Below are 21790 nucleotides of genomic sequence, written 5' to 3' on the forward strand. Positions count from 1 at the left end.
GCTATTACTGAACACTTGGGACATAAAGTCTTTTAACCAACATCTACAGTTTTAAGAAAGGTACCAGATTCGTGGTGCTCAGTTTTGTGTAAAAAGAATTCTACATGACTAAAATTCATGTTTTCTTTATTTGGCAGATGTTGCCAAGCTCAGATAATCAAGATTTTATGATCACTTTCCCAGCTCTACTGGAACTCTTACTACCCTTATCAAAACAAAAAATATGCATATAGCTCAACTCGATGAGTGAAAAGAGCATTCTTGAAATAATATTTAGAAGGCATTTCCATCAGCAGTGCCCTGTTGTAGCCAAGGGCTCCATGACACTTTGTACTACTTGGAATCTGAACATATCAGTACAAACACATGTATTTGTGTTTGTGTATAAATATATAAAAATATATATATATATATATCAATATCATAAAAACTAGTGTGCATCTTGTAGTTACTCAGTTGCCACTTTAAACTTGGATGTAAATGTGACAGGGAACTTCTACTTACAATATACAGCTACAAGAACTAGCAATATATACTGTGACTCAGTAAGGAAAATAAAATAGAGCTTTTCTTTGTATTCTCATCTTGCTGCTCTAAAAGATAACTGAATTTTTCTTACAACATAATTAATTTTAAAGTAGTAATATTTATATACTAAATACAGTGATTTTCTACAATAGTACTTTTCCTGCACGCATATATTAAATTATTCCATCTTGATTAGTAAATGCATAATTTTTAGTTACAAAATTCTGAGTTTTGAGAATTGTGAGCTACTACAGTTACATTTATATTTTACATAACCTACTATTATGTAAACAGCTGATTGCAGTCACACAAAAAGTTACATTGACAAGAGTGTTTTACTAAGCATTTAGGAAAATTATGTTCTAATATAACTTATGGATACCAGGATAGTGTTCCCTCTAAAGTAAAAAGTTACTTGACTGTTTCGGCTTCTCATGAGTTCATAGCTATTCACAGCTTTCCTGTAGGTTTTTATTAACTGAGGCTGCTGTATATGAATGTTAATGTTACAAAGTGATATTTCTGTAATTTGTGTTATTCCCATTATCACCCTTTCAAAAATTCTGGTATCTAGCCCCCTAGTACCAATTTTATTTTGTTTCTAACAGCTATTTATTTGTTTAACTGTATTCCAATAAAGAAAAATAGGAAGGAATCAGACACTTTGCATATTGTAGTGAATAGTTACTAGGTAACATTATCAAATTTTCAAAAATAAAGGTACTGCCAGATATAATTTTCTAAACAACACAATGCATTTTTCTGGAGCATTAAAGATAGGAAGAACAGTCTAGACAAATGAAAAGACATTGCTTTACTCTTTTTAGCATTTCATGTTCAAGATGAAGGCATTTGTTCTTACATATTTAAGGATACTATTTCAAAACCTTCCCTTTCATTGTAAGACCACAACATGCTCACCAATGTGCAGTTTTACGATGCCCAAAAAGAAGCATGCATTAAGAGATGATAGGAAGATTAGTAGCTAAAAAAGAGATTTACAAAGAGGCAACAAACTAATGCTTTTGCTGGCACTTAAATACTAATTCAGCATTAAGATAGCTTGCGACATATAACAGCTACTTACTAGAGTATCTGAAGTGGTTATTCTGGTGGTATTTAGTCCTACCAGAGAAGGGAGAGTTTGGGACATCCAGTTAGAGATCATTGCCATGGTACTAAGAACAGCACCAAGCTTCAGCAGTGGAGGGCTCATTGCTGTGGAGCTAATGAGTTTTCATAGTGAGTGATTATCATCCCAGTGCAGGCTGGCAGCGAGAGGCGTGACTGCAGCACACAACATCCACAGCATGAAAGGAGATCAAGCTACCCAGATTTAGTCATCCATTAAAAACATCCATATCCTCATCTGCCCTCTTTCTGCTCTTACTAACAAATACTTATGACTGTCTTATGCTGACCACGAAATAAACAATCCTTTCTATGCTAATAGTCATTGCAGTTTCCAGTGGGAGATGGCATGGGTGAGTTATCTCTTTATAGGTGCTAGACAGTCAATTAGCCCTTAATTAGTTCAGTCCAGGCAGAGCAGCGTCTTCCTGTCTGAAATGCAAAAGCCTGAGCACAAATAACCCCCCCACTTTCCATCAGTGCTTCGGCAGAAATATGCTCAAGCCTGTTAGTAAATATGGTTCTGTACTTGTCCATGGGGAAGCAGAACTGTCAGCCTGCTCACCAAAGGGCCAGACACCTTTCTGGACCTCCTGGATTTGCTGATCTCTCATAAATTACAACATCAGAGACTTTATTATTTGCACAGCTTGTTATTAAGATCTTTATTCTTCATAAAAAACCATTGAGGCGGTGAAGAGTCACATTTCTCAGTGTTCTTGTTAGTTTACAAGTTTTTGTACCAAGAATTATTGCATCACTCCCAGGGTTGGCAGACTCACTATGTCTTCATTGCTGCTTGGATGAGAACAGAAGATAAATTGGGGATTGCACATTTTGGGACTTCTTTTGGCTTTGCTGTTAAATCTACTGCTCCCTAGTAGAATGAGCTGCAGGTTCTGTAGCGATTTATCTTGCTCATATATTGAGTGTAGGGGGGGAAAGAGAAGCAGAAAAAACAGTCTAGAAATCATTGTGCCATAGGGGCAGCTTTACTTTTTAAGAATTATTTGTAAAAGAAGTGCTGAGCGAGGATTTCTAATGGCAGTTATTTAAGAGAAGACTTGCATAAAGTTTGCTGAGAGACAGGCTACTGCATTTTCCCCAGGGCAGTTATGGACTTAGTTTCTGGAGTTGCCTTGGCAAAGCAAATTACTTTTTCTTAAGGACTTCTGGCAGTGCTACGAAGGAACCCTGTGCGCAGTGAAACTGAAGGGATGTATATTTATGGGTGTTTGTCAACATGGAAGTATTTATTAAAGCCACTGTAACTCTGCAAACAGTTTTTCAGATTGTCAGGGCCTGTGCACCAATTCAGGCTAGACATTTCTCTTTCAATATCCATTCAGAATGATTTCTGTAAATATCTGCAGTTTAAGGAAGACACATGTCAACTTATTTCTTAAAAAAGAAATAGAAAAACCCATTGAGAGCTATTATATAAACTTAAGGAATCATCTAGCAACAGAATATAGAAAATCTGTGTATCCAGGTATTAAATATTTTGTGGTAGTTACACAGTAATGTGATCTGTGAAATGTTTTATATACTCAAAAAATTAATTCACTGAAGAGATCTGAATACAATGAAACACACTGAAATACATTGTTGCTAGAAGTTGTGCATAGATGGCAAATTTGAGAAAGGCTATGTGATCACAGCTGTTTTACTCAGAGTATTTTCTGTATTTCAGGAGATAAAGTTCATATAAGCTTGGATTACCTGATCATGGTCATTATGTACATTTCTCTGTAGAGAGTCCCTGTGGTCCATTCTTGATATGGTGATTTTGAGACTGAAAGCTGAGTCAGGCCTTGCCTCAGCCTGATGAAGGGCTTAGTGGATGGAGGCATTTGAGCCTTTCCCTGAGCCAGTGTTTCTGTGGAAAGGGTCTCAAAGCTGTTCCCTGAACACGTGTGCAAACTGAACTGTCCTGACATCAGAAGTGAGCCTTTTTGCTGAACTGTCATTTGATAATGTTGGATAATTTTCCAGTTTTATTAGATTCTTCTGAAGTGTCTCAGCATCCTATCTAGACCTAATACAAAAAAAGATTCTAATTCATCTGTTTTATCACCTTTTTCTATTCCTGTCCTCTTTTAGAAGTTTAATAAGCACACTAATTCCCTTGGTTCCAAGACATTACCTGAATGTAATGACAGAATTTTGTTTTACCACACTGAATTGCAGCTTTTGGCATTTTTGGTTTTCTTCTCTTCTACATGTGCTGTTTCACAGAAGAATGTAATTGGTCTCCTCCTGAATTTTAACATCGGACAAAATACATTCAAAAGGCAATAAAAGAGTTTTCTGATGCCCAGATTAAAAACTACTGCTGGACATCTTTTATGTAGGTATTGTCACCTCCTGGAAAGAATGCTGTTTGTTATTTTGATTATTCCTAACAGATGATATGCTCCTTTGTTCTTGTGACAGAATATTCATTAATGCAGTTATGCAGTTTAGCACTTTATTTTCTTCCAACTGGTTTAACTGCAGAAGAGAAAGCTTGCTGCCATGTGAATCCCAGTACTGCTGCTGGACACATCTTTACAGAGCTCAGCAGGAGGTGATCCTCTAGTTCCCTTGTGGTTATATAATTTAACATTACCAGAGCTCTGGCATTCCCTTGGTGCTGAAGCCAGATCTGCTGTAGCTGCACAGGGGCTTTAAAGCCCCTCTGTGCTGCAGTGCAGGGATGGGGGCAGCTTCTACAAGTGTTTGGGAGCCCAGGGGCTGCAGGAGTGAGCTCACCTGAGCTGGAAACCTTTTCTGGCAGGGCTGCAAATACCTGGCAGCTGCAAAGGTAACGCCAGCCCAGGGGTGCTTACACAGACAGGGTAAGCACCTGCTCCCTGGGACTGTCATTATTCTGTGTATTCGATATTTTTATGTACCCATTTGTCAAGTATTGCTTCAGAGCACTATTGCTATAGATGATGTGCATGGGAACACAGTCTTAAAAAGGCTTCCTTCCTGAACAGTGGACATTCTCAACAAAATTATATTTTGTTTCTGTTTTTGCCAAACTGTGTAAGTGTTTTAAAAAATTTTTAGCTGTATTTTACAATAAATAATTGTGTAAATTAAAAAATGGCAAGCAAAGAGTAGAACATTTTTCTACATCTGAGGTCAAATATACAAAGATCGTACCTGAAGACACAGAATAACTGAAGAGTTATTCTCATATTGTTAGGAAGTAGAAAAAAAACTTTATGATCTGTTTCATTTCAGCTCTGTATTTTTTGTTTTGTTGGTTTTTATTTTAAAGCTGCAATTTCACATTTCTAGTTTATGATTAACTGCTCTGAATAAAGCTAGAATGCAACAGCAATTCTAAAATTTGAACAATATTCTTTATTTCCCTAAATACTTGCTAGTATAACTTCCTGCTTTAGTTAACTTTGTCTAAAGTCAGTAGAAGCTGAAGCATCCATACAGAATAACTTCAGATGCCATATTTTGATCTTACATAAAAGTCTATCAGTCTGTAGCAATTTCAATGTTGTTAACATTATTGTATGCTAGTCCTGTAATATTCAATTACTGTATTACAAATTACTAGGGTCATTAAAGGTATTATTTAAGACCCTTATTTAATAAATAGTCTAAAGGCTCTTCTAGTCTTTGATATTTACTTTCACTTTGAGATCCTGTTACATTTTGATAGGGATTAAGTCTACTGAAAATGATAATACATCCCAACATTATCTTATTACAACTGAGGCAGTAGGACCTGTGTACTGTAAAAAGTAATTAACGTCAGTATTAGGAACGGCAACAGAGCAAATGTCCTGAGTCAGCAACAGGTGAAAATATACCCAGCCACCCACCCAAAAACTAATTACCTCCTGGCCAGAGGAAAGCATTGATTGTAAGAAAGAGGAAATTGTGAAGTTCCCTCGCAACCACTTAACCCTCATGTTAGTGTATTTAATATATATAAAAAATAGTGCTACCTTAAAAATTTGTTACAATTCAAAATTGTGTTCATGGGTAAATGCTATTGTGTAAACACTTGAAACCTGAAGTTTGATGTTGAAGTGATTGCACACTCATGGCTCACCCAGCTTAACTACATTCCTTTGAAGCAGAGCAAAATCAGGAATCCTAAATCTCAGTAAGTTTGGACTTTGACAGGTTAGGTTTAGAAAGTAAGCTCAAGAAGAAAGGCCAAAGCTTCCCTCATTGCACTGTTCTATAGTGTATTTAGTTCTTTGTCTTCATGTGATGTATTGTGCTAAGTAGTACATTGGTTCAAAAAATGGCAGTTCATTAGTTATGTTCCTGAGCATGATTATTTATTCACATTAGGTTAATGCATGCACAAAGCAAAGCTCTCAGCACCGGAATGGCAATTAGCATTCATAGAGCTGCAGATGGACTGAGAAAAGACAAACCTGTGCTGTCAGTTCAATTGCAGGTCTGAATTTAGAGAACTGTGCCTTTTTCATCTTATTCTGTTTTTGTTCAACCCCGTGGCTTTGCAGTGCTACTGGTGAGAAGCAATATCCAGGTTTTTTTAAGGGCAGTTTGAGAGGTATGTGCACTTTCTAGAAAATCTCTTTTCACAGCTCATCAGTGCATATACAGTGGCATTCTGCAATCAGGTGTCTCCATTTAGAGAAGCATTGAGCAAGGGATTTTTAGTCTAATGTCCATTACATGCTTCTGTACCAATGCTCTTGAAGTGACCTTTCTGAAGTGGTCTTAGCTATCTGCTTGTTAATTTTTCAGGCTTCGGGGAACTTCTTTTGAATGAAGACATTAAAGAACATTTTCATGTTTTTTTCACACCTATTCTCTTGTGTTCTGCTGTTAGCAAATCCCAAGTGTACAGAATAACAAGGTAGTGACTCTACAGAATTAGTTCATTATGAGAATTGACTGAAACAGGAAGCACGATGGGCAGTCTGCTTTAGGAAAGTCTGCAGTTAATTGCAGTTAATTGAAACAGCCTGGAAAAACAAATGGGTGGGGAAGGACTAAGTGAAATAAAAAGAAAATCTTCTTCTGTTGATTTCCTGCCATTTTAATTTTTAATAACATATCAGGTACTCAATAAAACCTCATAAGCTTTTCTCTCAAATGTGTGATATGATGATGGATCTAATGGGAGACAGAGCATATTTTCTAAAATATATAGAGACATCTATTTAGTAGATAATGACTAAAGATTGTGCAGCCAGTCCTTTTTCCTTTCACAGAGGCTGGAAATCTGTACATTTTCAGAGGATTCTGGGATACCTTGTCTTGCTCTGAGGATGCACAGAATGGCAGGATGCAATGTTAGATGGTTCTGGGACTAGAATTTGTTGCAGTTTTGCTTTCCTTCCAGAACTATATGGATTGGATATGAGAATTTACACAGAATTCCTCCGGAAGTAGTTTTCATGCTTAATGTACAGTTTTGGTTTTCCATCTTGAAAATATATATTTTTCTATTGAGGCTGGATGAGGTAGGTGACCTGGCTTTCATAGAGAGTAAATTTTAAGAAATTACAGGAGCTGAAACTGATATTTCCCCATGAAGTGAGATCATATATAATCCTGGAGAGAGCTTGAGCCATGAAAATCAGTAAAATCTATAATAATTTAATAAAATAACTGGTTTCAGCTGGCTCTGACTGTAACTAGATGTTTGGAAACAGAAACCTAAGCTACTTAGAGCCAAAGTGCATTCAGACTGTGAAGAATGGGCAGTATAACTGGCCCTTCCTCTAATTAAGGCAAGCTTACAGCTCTGCAGTCAGTACTTACCCCTGAACTGGAGCTTGCCTGTGGAATGTCACATTTAATAGATACAGGTAAATTTGTGCCTTTTTAAATTCTCCTTGAATCTTTGCAAGTGAGAAGACAAAAATCAAGAAAGTGGGAAGGGTCTGCAAAATAAAATTCCCTGTCAAAGGGGAATTTTGTCTTTGGGAAAAGACTTAGTGGGGTATGTCTGCACTTACAAATATAAAAGGGTTGGGGTATGGGGTTGAATGCTGGCCCACAGCAAACCATGGTGTTTGCTAATGCCACACAGCCTAATTGCCTTTTCCTTTTATGCCTGGGCATGATTCAGTTAGATGGTTTGGACATGGATGCAGCATTTTAAGAGGGAAAGACTAGTTTTGCTGTGTGGAAAGAAGCTGTCCCTCAGAGCCCAGAAATCAGCTCATCTCCTTTTTATTTAGCAGCTGTGTGCTGTATGGCTGTATTTGCATTGGCCATGTGCTGTCTTTGGAACTGAGAGCAAAGGAACCATCTACTGTTTGATTTCTGCTGCATTCTCATAAGCAATTCTTTGTTCTTTGTAAATGTACAACTTTGCATTACAGAAACACTTGGCTGTATTCTCCTATATTTCCCAATGCAGATAACTGTCAAGACTGACTAATAAAAGTAAGGTAGGGAGGGTTATCCTGCTGACTTGCTCTTCATCCCACGTTTCCACATATTCTGCTGGCAAGTCTCTTAAACTGTCACATCACCCTTTTCTAACATATCTCTGTCATCTACTCTGTAGAGATGAAATAGGGAAAAATTCTTCAGAAGTTTAAAGCTGAGCTTACTCCCAGTGGTCTGGCAACCCACAGGCTACAGTAATAACCAAGAGTTTATAGGTGTAACCAGCATGGCACTGATAATGGCATTTAAAGGCTGTAGCATCTTCCTGTTTGGATTTTCTAACAATGGTGGCATTAACAACATTTCCTTCCTGACATATAAAGATCTTTTTCTGTAGGGAGAAATTCCAAGAATGAAAATTACATCATGTTCAGAAAGCACCACACATTTCCTGCAACATCTTAAAATAAAAAGATTTTGTGAATGTGTCTCGTTGCAAGCAAATCCATTCTTAATGTGTTCTGCTTCTTGACACCATCCCAGAAGGCCTAGTTTACTTTAAACAAGGATGAAAGCTTACAAGTAGTGTAAGTGAATATTGAGAAAATTCCATGGGCAATCTTGCTTGCAAGACAGAGGTGTTAACACCATGGCCAAATTCCAGTAGTTAGCTATGTTCTGTCAAACAAATGCTTCTTGCAGTTTCAGCTGGATACTTAACCTGTTCTAAATGCTGTGTAGTGCTTTGAACACAATGAGCCAGGTGCTGTTTCAGCTCAGTAAAACATGCTGCTTTGCAGTAGTGGGTAAAGCAATGTATGGATATGCCACAAACATGATCCCAGATGCTGTAAAATACTTCTATGTTTAAATAAGGGTATAGAATGCAAGCACTTGCTATTTTCTAAGGTTGTAACAATCCTGGAAGTTTCTGAACTGAGTAATTCTGAGAAAAATTGAAGCTGTTTATTTGGTAATCAAAATTGTATTAGTTGAAGAAAAATAATAGAGAATATACCACAAACATTACAGAAGTTATGACATACTGTTTTTCTTGCTGTCTTTTTAATTTCCTATTTATGTTTTACAGAACAGAAATGGAAGTTTTAAATAATATTTCACTTTAAGGGATTCAATTGTTAATTTCTATTAGTCTTCCCCTTTACCCTATTTTTTTCTCTTTTTTTACTAGAATCATTTAAATTGGTGTGTAACCCTGAGGGGTTGAGTTAAATCCATCCTTGTAAGGAATGGGTGCTCCCCTCCATAGGACTGCTGAGGACAAGAATGCTATTAGCAACTTCAGCCTCTCAGGGATGAGGAATTTGAGTGTCAAATTTGAAGGTCCAAAGCTCTGTTCCCAGCCCCCTGTGAGCAAAAAGAGAAATTTATTAAATTAATGCTGTTGTCTGAAGGTAATACTGTGGGAAATGCACTTCTGTAATGCACAGCAACGAACGCCAAATAGAAATATTAAAAAAACCCCAAATATGTCCCAGATCTTCTGAAGATCAGTGTTCCTATCTCTCAGACAGTAACAGTGGCTTGTATAAATAAAGACAAAATAATGTGTAGGTTAATCTTGGCTACCATTTCCCTGAAATGGTAAAATACCAATTTTCTAAATTTTGATTTGGATGATTGAGATTTCTGCATATGAGTGAGAAACAAGATTGTAAAAGCTACACTGGACATGAAAAGTTCACAACAACTTTGTAAAACTCTCAGCAAAGAAAAAGCACTGCAGGAAGGAAGAGATGGGGAAATCTGAAAAAACGGAAACATATTTAGTGGTGATCTATTAGGGTTTGTTGCCTCTTTGCTTCTACCTTGTCACTTGAATATACCAAAAGAAAGATGCCAAAAAGACAATTCAAAGCACCTTCTAAACCTAATTTAGTATTTATGCATGGGCACAGTGGCAGCCATGGTAGTGTGCCCATCCTCAGTCTGGTCATTCTGTCACCTCGGGCACACTGCCTGCTGTGGGAAGGTTGAGACTCTTCCTTGAGACTTAACAAAATCCTGAACAGCTTAATATTCTTAGTTGCCTCTTCTTAGAGACAAATAAGGCTACTGTCATTCATACAGCTCATGATATTCCAGGATCTCAGGCTCCTTAATAATACACATCAAGTCACATCACAGTCATTCTTTTACAGTTGTAGTTTATGACCAAAGGAAACAAGGCCATTCCCAATTTAGGACATGACTGGAATTTTGCAGTTTTGTGGGATTTAGTGAGCTGTCAGCAGTGTAGTATAAATGATGAGTACTCAAGTGATACCCCACCAGAAGCCTTCTGTTTACTGACACTCCCCACAACCTATATTTTTTTAATGTCTCTTCAGCACTTTGGGCTATTCTTTTATCATCTCCAGTACTTAATCCCCATATGCAGTCATAATCCTCTGTTTACAATATCAAAATTAAAACACCACTATTATCCCACAGGAGAAAAATATGAAACGTGTGAGGAGTGAGCATCAGTGAACACTCAATAGCAAAGATTTCATTTGCAGAGGAAAATGTTTCTGTCCACAAGAAGTTCAATGCAGGCATTCTTTCTAGCTTTAATGGGGGAAATTCACCAATTGAGAATCACAAAGTCAGGAGTCTTTAAAGGATGGCTTAGTAATGTGCCTATGAGAATAAAATTCATGGGCAATGCCGGTGAAGTTTTACATAAGCTTTTAGATCTAATTAATAAGAAAAGGCCAAGATTTTGATTAATGAAGGCATTTACATAACCTTCAAGATTTGATATTAATTTTACAGGGAGATTTAACTAACTTATTAGCAAATGACAGAGAAATTTAATAAAACATTTCTACTAAATCTTGTAATTAGCTTCTGCAGCTTGGCTAGCAGTGCTACAGAAAGTAGAGCTCTTTGTACAAGGGCAAAAATAACTTTGGACCCAAAACTTGTGCTGGAGCTCCTGAAAGTGTTTTTAGTCCAAAATTACAATTTTAAAGACATGCACAAACTCATATCAAGGACCACAAAAGAAGAACAGGAAATTTCGATCAAAGCCACTGTACAGTTCAGACTATAAAGTTCTTATCTGTATTTTATAGCCCTCTGTCCTGGCCAAGCAAAAATTCTCTTCTGGGTTTTTGTCTTGCATTAGTGTATTCCTAGCCAAGATTCCCATTTCCTGCTTCTAAAAAAGCACCAAAACATTAAACAATAACAGTAAAAGATACTAACATGGCACTGAAAAAGAAGCCTTAGCCAATTTGTCAAAGTGCTTGTGGTGTTAAGGCAATAAATAGCAATAAAAAAAAGCACTAAAGCTTATAATTGTTAGCTTTGAAAATTCATTTTTGATTTATAACTAGAATAAAATTATTTAAAATCTATATAAAAAGAGATGGTTTGACAAAAATAGGAAGATGCTGAAGATAATACTGTGGAGCTCAAAAGTGGGAAACTGAAGAAACTGTATTTCACACATAATTTTTTAATTGACTTTTTGCTTTTTGATGGAACAAATTATTGCTTTTTTTTTTTTTTTTTTTTAATGAATACAGCAGAGTCAATCTGTCACAAATAAGGAGAAAAGTGATTCCAGATGGAATCTACTTCAGCCAGTGCTTTGGGAAAATATTTATCTTTGGGGCCAGATGGAATGCCATAGGGCTATTTGAAAGAATTAGTTTTATTCGTTTTATTTTTTCTTTTTCTTCTTTTTTTTTTTTTTTGAATATAGCATGTAATGAAGAAAAAAGAAGGTGAGAATACATTCTCTAGTATGAAAATATGGCTGCTGCAGGGAAACACCTCCTGTCTGTGTTCCTACTTCTCTCTTGTGGTCAAGTGGAAGGCAGGCACATTAATGCAGGATTTTAGCAGGGGATCATCAGGAATAACAGGAAAGCTTCCTAATGAACAGACAGTAACAGACAATTTAAAAGACACTGGCTTTTTCAGAAGAAATAAATCCCAAGAAACCAAGCATTAGTTTGTTGCAGCTTCTCATCTGCTTTAGACTGTTTAGGAAACAGACTTCTGCAGGTCTTATATCTGATACAAGGGATGACAAGTGTAGCCTGAAGACTGTTAATAATAATTTCCTAAATTAGCCCTGTTGGAAGATCTTTTTGTTTTACTACCACACACATTTTACGGACAATACAAATCATTTCCTGAAGGGCAGTTCAACAAAACCCAACCTCATTTTATACCACATTTTCCTGGAGGGATTCAAGGGGAGTTTTAAAATGAAGTGCTAAGTTTTAGCTCTGGAGTAACTTAATTACATGACAGTCACTCTGCAGACAGTTTGTGCTCATTATAGTCAAAACCAGTTTCTAAAGGCTGAGCATGACTTGCATGATTTAAACTAGAGCTCCATCACAATCCCCCTGGTTTGGATAGATTACCTTTGCTCACATTGTTAAGCTCTGCTCCAGACTGTGAGATTTTTGATGCACTGTTCACTTATTTCAGGATACAAAGAAGTTAATGAGTTAAAGAGAAACTCAGTAGATAAAGTTTGTGACATGCCCATTTTTCATTCATAGTATGAATTTAAAATATTCTGAAATTAAAATATTAAATTTATTATTGGAGATTTTATTAAATGATTGATATAAAAAATGTTTCCTTTTAATTAGTTATTAATAGGTGAAAGACAAGTCCTTAGGTTGTAAATGACTTTTTGATCCTCAGAAACTTGTCAATCAAGTAATTTCACATAAATTCAATGGCTTATTAGTAAGAAGAATGGATATTTTTGGCTAAGCAACAACTTATTTTCCAAAGCATTTAGAATAAGTATCAGTTTAGGCACTTTATTTCTTCTGGAAAATTGAGAGACCTGAAATACATTTATTTTGTTTCTTGACAAGTTACTTATACCCACAGTCTATGGGAATCCTCCAGTGTCTGGAAAGCAGGCTACAAGAACACACCTAAATGGAGACATTCAAGCAATCTTGTTTTATTCTGAATTCAATCCTCATGTTTTGCTGCTGGCAGTCTTTCATGTTTTCTTATTGTTAAATTATATGTCTGAGCTATACCCAGTAGTTTGCAGCTCTTGTGTATTTTTGATTCTTCAGAACTCCTGGTTATGGTTTCTTAAGCGATATAAATTGCTCATTTTTTTCCCTTAGCAAACCATTTTCTCTATCTGTTGGTTCAATAAATGATACAACTTCCTAAAAATTTTACCTGGCTCATATACATACATGAACCTGGAATTCTCCCTTAATGTGTATTAGTTTTCTGTGCTACAGTTTGAACAATTGAGTTCAGATGAGATTCACAGATATGGATCTCTTTGCAGAAGAACTCCAGATTTTCCATCCTCCCTTGCAGGGTCAAAGACTCTCCTAGGAGCTGGAGCTTGAAGCTTGAGGGTACCTGTATTAAGTAACCAAGGTATCAGACTATAGACTTAGCTTTGCAAAATCCTTCTAGTGTGATGAGCTTTCCTAGTTTGGACTTCCCTCACTGTTCCTTGAGGGTATAATGAATGACCTATGAATAAATATTGGACTGTGCACTACATGTAGACCAGCTAGGAAAACACAAACTCATGAGTTTGTGTTATGAGTTATGCTATGCTACAAGTTCCCAGATGTACAGGAAATGTCACCGCTGTAAATCCCTTGAGCTAATCAGCAGTCTCAGAGACAGAATATATTGGATTTGGAAATATTTCTGTCAAAATGTAACAAGATCAGGTAACACACCAGAACAAGAAGGAAGAATGGAGGAGATAAAAACCCTGGTTTATAAGGCAGATGAGACTTCAGCTTTTACCTCAGTAGCACTGTGCTCTAGAGATAAAGCAGGAAAGTCAGGGTTGTATAATGTATAATGCAAATTCCATCTAGATACAAATGTAATTTATTGTTTTTACTCTTTCTCTTTGCACTTCGGGTCTCAGAGGAATTAGTGTTTAATTCAGAAGATATTGTTCCTGCATTGCTGCAAGCTTATGTAGTCCTGGACTTGGCAATAATATTAGAATCTAATCAAACCAGTAGAGGAATGAAGGTTGGGAATAAGCAGGTGCAAGACATTCACAGAAAAAAAAGGTAAAATCTCTTGCTTTAACTCAAAAGTGAGGTATCAGAAGTCAGATACATGAAGCAGGGAGCGAATGAAATCTCTAGTGCAGCTTCCTTGGCAGTCAAAAGAATGTTATTATAATAGCTTTTTAGTGGAGTGGAAATATCCAATTTCCCCAAAGACCAATCTGGCTTAGCAGTGCAGACTTTCTGACTTCATATTCTAATGCTTACTTCACAAGATGCCTCATTTCTCCTTATGTAATGAATTGGAAACAACATTGTTTCAGAGTACAACGTGCAAGTGCTGCTTCATTAGATAAAAGAATTCTCAAGGAACTTTACAAATAATAAAAAAGAGAAAACTGACCCTTACAGTCTGCATGTGTAAAATTACAGAATTTAAATATTAGATGCCTCTAGAGATGATAATCAAATATTATTTATCTCTAAGACAATCTGAAGAAAATAGTGTGGCTGGTATGACAATACATACCCTTTAAAAATACAATGGAAATAGAAAGGGCTGACAGTTGGGAATATCAATATCTTGGAAAAGCACCCCTAAACAAGAATGTGCTTTATCAGATGTTGAGGGACTGATTATATTTCCAAATTACTTAACACTGTTACTTATGCCAAACGCATAATAACTGCGATGTAGCTGTAACACTGTTTTATGCATTCTGAATGTAACCATCAGGATGAAAGCCTTCCAGTGTTCTATACAGACAGTTACATTGCTGCACAAAGTCAGTCTTCGGTAATTGTGAAGAATCTAAGGCAACTCACAGTCTGTATTCATATTGTAATTTAAGCCTTCTGGGTTGGCAAACAGTTGTCTGCAATCTATTGTAAGAGAGGAAAAAAATACTTCACATGCTAACATAAGATTAAAGAAGAAAGCAGTGAAGAAGAATACAAATAAAAATAACAGATTAAACTGAACGAGATAATATTCTTTATTCCTTATTCTACGTGACCCTTTCTTAAGACTTCCTCAGTCTAGTATGATGCTCCTTCTGGGTAATACACTCACATTCTGCCAGAAAAACTAGTGCAGCTGAAAAAGGAGCTCTTTCAAAGAGAGAGCAGGATGAAGTGTAAGAGTGAAGGCTGACAAAAATCAAGAATCAGGAGCTTTCTGCTGTGTGTTAGGATGCTTTGGGACTCTCTAGCTGTCCTGCAGCAGATGAGAAGGGATGTCTGAGCATGAAGAGCTTTCTGGATTACGTGAGTCTCTCTTCCTCACTCTCTTCCTGGAGGCATTTGTTGGCATCACAGGCTGCACTCAGCTCCGGGTTATGCTGCAATAAGCAGGGACTCCTGGCAACGCCAAGGCTGCGGTAGCAAGTGATTTATGACCATGTCAGTCCTTCTCTGCTGCTTTTTCTGGATACATGTCAGAGGGTCCTGAAAGGCAAACCAGTAATCTTTAGGAAAATGCAGCAGAAACGCCAGCCTCTAGTACTGAGATAAAAATTTAAGGGAAAAGGACTGGTGTATTATTGTCTCTCATGAGTTCCTTATCAATAGTAAAGGAGAGTGCACATATCACTAAAAATCTTGTGTACAGTGATGCTTTTGGGTGGTTTTTATTCCATGCATGGAAGAATCACACGACCCCAGACTGATTTAATTTTACTGACGCACAAAGGAATTAAATATGAATAAAAATTTTTGTGGCTCAGTGAAACATTTATTGTTCTAATCAACAACCGGAGAGAATTTTCAATATGAATTGATTATTTAATCCATGAAATTAGGAGAAAAAAACCTCCTATTTCACCTTATGGGACCTTACTGATTGTTATTTCAGCACTTTTTTTTGCCTACTTATTACTCAGATTAATGGATATTCTATAGCTAAAGGAATACAAGCAAGTCTCTGAACATGGGTTCTGCCTCACTCTTTAAGTAATATGCAAATTCCCAGTTACTCTTTGAAAAGAACACTTAGATTTGAGGAACCTGTACTGCAGCTTTTTAAGGAGTTTTATAAAATATAATATGAATTTATGAAACTGTGTCATATTTCCCATCAATTAGTATATTTCTCCTTGCAATGTTACGTGACCAAGTATCATTGACTTCACAGATATCTGTGTTTCAGTGGGTTTCTGAAACAGGAGACTGAGGTAAACCTTTTCCAGGCAAGTCTGTCCTGTGCTGTACTGAAGAGCCCTTCCAGAGAACAGCAACACCCCCACTTTCCGAACCCAGACCTTGCACAGTGCTGAAGGAGGGAGGCTCAAGTTGTTTTAGTACAAGTAGCATCCTGTTGGTTGAAATAGAAGTGCTCTAAGAAACTTTCCTAGGAGACCTGGGTCAAGCCCTTTCTTTGGAACACATTTTTACAAGTCACAATTTAAGTTACCATCTTTTGCAACGGAGACAATGCTAACAAAGGAGTTAATGAACTGGAAATTATATAAAGCCTAAAGGGGAACATAAGGAATGCCAGATATATTTAGAATAACATTATTGAACTACAGGCTGCATATAATTTGTGACATGTGATCAAGCATTAACTTGATCAACTGTTTTCCTTTCTTTTCCATAGCACAGTATTTAGATCTCCTCAATCACACCTGCACATTCCATCAGCCAGCTCCATGCATAGTTACAAGTTAGGAGGAGTGCAAACTCTGTAATGCTCAGTCAATTAATTCACTGATTTTGAAAACTTTAGAGCAAATGGCCTGAAGTCTTAGTTTGAGACAAATGTGTTCATTTTACTTTTGCGAAAATGCTCTTATGACATCATCTGTCAGCTTAAAGCACTCAAAGTTTGGCTGTATTTCTAGGACGATGCAGAGCTAAGAGTTTATGATGCAAGTATGCTGAATTGTTCTGTTTTGGAGGAATAGATTAAAGGCATTTTGAAGCTTCTGTTCCTCGTTTATCTTCTATGATTCTGTGAGAGTTCTGATGAAGGCAGGGAGCACAAGATTTGTTTCTGGGTGGAGGGAGTGAACTGGGAAGGGGAAAAATTTCTGAAGTACCTAAGAGACTTTTTTGCTCTTCATTTGAGATTAAAGTGGGGGGATAGGATACCCCAAAGTACATTAAAATGAGCAGTATTTTTAGAGGGCAGCAGAGTGACAGAAAATGAGCTGACAAGAAACTGAGGCTATGTCAGTTTGGGCTCCGTTCCATGAAAAGCAGTCAAATAAAACAACAGTGAGATCTTGGCGTAGATAAGGTAGCTGTGCCTCCTTAAATCAGTAGTTTAAGTTTGGGGTATTTTAAAAGATACTTTTTAATTTAAATATTTTCTTTGTGTTTTTATGTGAGCTCAGACTACGGAGTGAGGAAAAGGCATAATGAAGGTTAATGGAGCTCTCAGGCTCATGCAACTCACATGAATTAGAAATAATTTACTAAGAGGATGCTCACCAAAATCAAATCTAAAAATACTTCATGCAGAGTTCATAACAGACTAAATATCACTTCCAGACAGCTGCAATGTAATTTTGCCAAACTGAGATAAAATAAATGCCAAGTAAGTGTCAGAGTGAACAAAGGAAGGGTCCCTCCTGTGTCCCTTTACAAATACTTTTTCTTCCACATTATTCCTTTTGTAAATGGGGAAGGAATAAGAATGGAAAGAACAAGGAACATTAAAAACCAAAATGAGCCCTGGACTAGTCTTTACTTCCTCTCATTGGTACAGAAGTATATACTCCTAAAATCTCATAATCTGAAGTCAAAGACAACAAATATCATTCTCTCTCTTATTTTGGTAAACACTTGGAAGCGTTATGAACTCAGCATCATATTGTGAGATCAGCTGTGTGACTGCTGAGGAAGAACGAGACCTGTTCTTTTGTTCTTCCCACAGGGAGTTATAGAGAATTTCAGAATAGGGAGGAATACAAAAACAATTCTCTTCCCAAGATAATGTGCCATTGCAAATGAGGCAGTGTGACAAGAATAGTAAATACTTTCTTTTATTAATAGCAATAATTAACATCTTTGGGATTAAAGGGGGAAACAATTCTTTTTCTGTGCTGTTCATATAATAGTAAACCAATCTAATGATCATTGAGAATTGTATCCCAGGGCATAATTTGGAAGTAGATGACCTATATAGTTTCCAAAGGCTTTCTTGACAATTTTATAAACAGAAAACGAATGTCTCACTTCATCTGGAAATGAGTTGTACCTCTACATGCTAGAAAAGCTTGAAGGTTTTGGAGCACAATTTTTATTAAGGACAAGGGATCAACTTGTGTCGCTTGGCACTTTCATCTTTTCAGTTCCCTCAGTAAAGAGTAGACTAATAGTACAGTGAGGGTTTCCTGATAGGCACGCTGTGGAAACTCCATGGAGGGGGAAGCTGCCCCAGCAGTGCAGTTAATCACCCATCTCCTAAGGGCCACAGGAGCTTCTCAGAGGGACATCACAAAACTGCTTCATAAGGGTTAATCTTAGATTATCCAAGCTTGGGTTCTTTGAACAACCAAATTTGAATTCACAGAAAGTATTTAAGTCTGGAACAAGTCTGAATTATTTTTTATTTCATTTGTATATCAAATTTCTCCTTAATTTCTCTTTGATAGTAATACTGATTTTAATTGAGACAGAGAATTTAACCTAAGGATGTCATAATATTTTAATGTGGTCAGTCCAGCCTAGCAACAAAGAGGAATTCTAAAATCCTGTTGCTTTCCATGTGATATGAATTCATGTTCTTGTCACCAATATGAACCTACAGTTAAATTGCTAAAACCCTGGAGTGACAGCAAGGGAGGTAGAACTGGAAGTGACCTCTGTTGATTGTAATTGAATGCACTGGTGGTGAAATCTAACCTGTGAAGTGCAGATTTGGTATAATTAAATTATAACTTGTGTACAAGGAAGTAGCACATTTCTATCTCCTTACAATGTAAGGAGAATATAAATACACTTTATTTCTAGACTGAGTACAATAAATACCAAACTCCAGCTAACAACGTATTCTCTCACCATTACACAGGGTAAAGGTAATCATATATTCATAATGTGAAGCAACTGTTACGCAGAGCTAAATCCCTAAATTCTTACTCAGTTAAAAAGGATAAAGATTAAGAATTTTTGTTCCATAGTGACTGTTTACCAAACCTAATTACTTGGTTACAAGTGTGCATGGTAAAAGACATTGTCTGTCACTGTGCCCAGAAAGAATGGAATCATTCTCTTTTTCAAACTCCACTATTGAACTGTTCTCATTTAGTCCCTGGAAACTGAACTAAAAAAAAAAAAACCAAAAGTGTGAGTTCAAAATACCATATCTGTATTTTCCTGGTGTTAGCAAAAAATGAAACAGTGTCTGCATGATAACTAATGGAAAAATGATGAGCAAATCCTTACTGAATATAAATGATGTTTAGTTCCATAAACATTTTTGTATATGAAATGCAACTCTGAATGTACTTTAAGTGATGACTCTAAGCATTAGATGTCACTGTATTATGCAAGTGTATCTGTCTTCTCAAAAATTATTATGTCTTCTGATATGTAGGACTAATTCTGAAGTTACTGTCTTCAGTATGGTACCTAGTTTACACCACCAAGGATGTCACAGTCTTTTTGTCTGGAAATTGCTTTTGCACATTGATTCACCACACAAATAGAATGAAGACCCTCAGGATTATTTTATCTTTCCAAACATAAAAAACAAATAACTATTGTTTAGGGCAGAAAAAAAAATCTTTATACATGCCTGATCAACTCAGACTAATCTGCAATAATTGATGTGTTTGCTGGAGTATGCTGGTTTATTTGAATATTAAGGTTTTACCAAAATGAAATATGTATGGAGTTTTATTTAGCTAATGATGAACAGTGTAAATAGCAGCATGACTTCCTTTGTTAAAAAGGTTTCAAGGAGAGGAGAAAAGGCAATTAAGAATTTCTCTACATAGAAAATTTCTCTATGCAGAAGACAGACTTCTTTTCAGCATTAGAAGGGGTCCTCAGCCAGACTTCTCTGAGAACCTCTGGTGACAGAAGTGATGCAAAAAATGTCTCTTGTTATTTGAGCTTAGGATTCCTTTAGTGAAGAGGAGGGAAGGAAGAAAATAGGGGCAAGCTGATGTCAGGCCCAGGCTTAGCCAGTAATTACTGACTTGGGGATGGCAGGATCACTCTAGACTCAGTAACACCACAAAATTACAACTCGGAATTTCGTTAGGGTTGAATCTTCAACTGGTATAACTTGTTTGACTTCTGACAGTGCTCAGGGGCTGCAGCATCTCTCATCTCTCAATTAGAAACAGAGACCAGAGATAAGGCCATAAGTCAATCTTCAGCCTTTTGCCACTGTTTCCCTGCTGCAGTGCAGGAAGCATTTGTAACTTGTACAGAAACACTGGCCTAGGGCTCCTAACACATTTTAATTGTACCTCAGACTCCAACACATTCTCTTTTTGGCTAGAAAATAAGAAAATCTGTTGTCTTGAGATTGTACTATACAAATCCCTTGTGAATCCCATAAAAACAGTCATGTTGTTTGCTCTGCCTACTCTTTCTCTTATGAAAGACTTCTTTTATTTCTTCTTCAGTAATGTATGATATCCTCAAAAGACAGAATTCTGGACAGAAACAGAACAGGATGGCTTAACAGTTCCCAGAAACACAATACAAGATAGTACAGTTCAAAGCAAACTCATACACTGAATCCATTCATAATTGCATATTCACAGCAGGCCTCCAGAACAGCAGCAGTGGAATGTGTTAGACTCTATCTCACTCTTCTCAGAAATGCTGAGAGCCCAACTGTGTAGTTAAAAATAGTCTGCACTGTATTCTCAATAATAAGGCTAAGCAGATAATTTGATCTAAACAATTTAACAAAATTAGCTTTATCTTTTACTAGAATCAGTCTACAAAGAATGCTATTTTCAGCAACATTTCTATAAATAATTCCTACTGCACAGCTATGTTATGAATAATTCACAAATCTGAATGCTAAAATTTGAGCAACTTGGATTAATAAGCCAAAAATATATTGGTATTTCTTAAGTGAGTACACAAAATTTGTTATCTTACACAAATGCAAGTACAAATTATAAATGTGTATTCAAAATTATAGTATTCACCTAACATTCTGCGTAATCATTGACTTTGTTTGATAGGAAAGTAGTACAAACAATTTTTAACCTACACTTGTTTAAAAATTGGAATTGTTATTTGTGGAAGATTTCACTTCTGTTTTCTTTCCTATCTACTGAGGACAGCGTGTAACGAAATATAAATATTGAATAATTTGCTTTTTCATCCTCATTTTCTTCATAGGTGTCTTGCACTAACGTGCTTGTTCACAATAATCTTCTGTCCACATGGTCATTGATGGGCACAGGCCTGCTGATGCAGCCAAAAGGTATGGGAGCACTAAATCACAACTGATGGATGGGCAGCGGGAGATACAGCCACAGGGCTTTCTACAGGCACTCAGCAGTGTATTCTTTAATGAAACACATCCCAGTCCCAATCTATTTGGGTACTGTTAGGCTTACTTTTATTTTAACAGGTCGGTGCCTTTATGAAAGACAAAACAGTCTTCAGGTATTAGCAAGTTTTTTCAGATATTCCCATTTTCAGTATTTCCAGGCTGTTCCCAGTAGAATTATTTCTTTTAACCTCACATTGTATCATCTGGGTTTCTTGTTATCTTCCCTTTCTTTCCATTATTCAGAGTACCTAGTACATTTTTCACAATGTGTTCACTAGCTGGCTTACTACTTTCATCCTTCTTTTCATCACAAACTCTCAGTTTCACAGCC

At 36.6% G+C, this 21790-nt stretch overlaps 1 protein-coding gene and 1 long non-coding RNA gene across 4 annotated transcripts in view; one reads left to right on the top strand and one right to left on the bottom strand.

The window, feature by feature from the left end:
• LOC116183898 (uncharacterized) overlaps window positions 1–21790 on the top strand; it is a 300100-nt gene that overhangs the window by 101031 nt on the left and 177279 nt on the right. The window lies entirely within an intron of this gene.
• The window catches only part of OLFM3 (olfactomedin 3), a 51451-nt gene that overhangs the window by 17863 nt on the left and 11798 nt on the right, over window positions 1–21790 (bottom strand). The window contains exon 2 of one of the 3 annotated variants that reach the window (XM_085585917.1): window positions 1616–15434. The exons of the other annotated variants lie outside the window; for them this stretch is intronic. Within the exon in view, the coding sequence (XP_085442043.1) occupies window positions 1616–1744 (129 nt within the window). The 5' untranslated portion in view covers window positions 1745–15434. The remainder of the gene's footprint in view (window positions 1–1615; window positions 15435–21790) is intronic. 3 annotated transcript variants of the gene reach the window in all.

Source organism: Lonchura striata, chromosome 8, assembly GCF_050655825.1.
Source record: "Lonchura striata isolate lonStrDom1 chromosome 8, ASM5065582v1, whole genome shotgun sequence".
Taxonomy (NCBI): domain Eukaryota; kingdom Metazoa; phylum Chordata; class Aves; order Passeriformes; family Estrildidae; genus Lonchura; species Lonchura striata.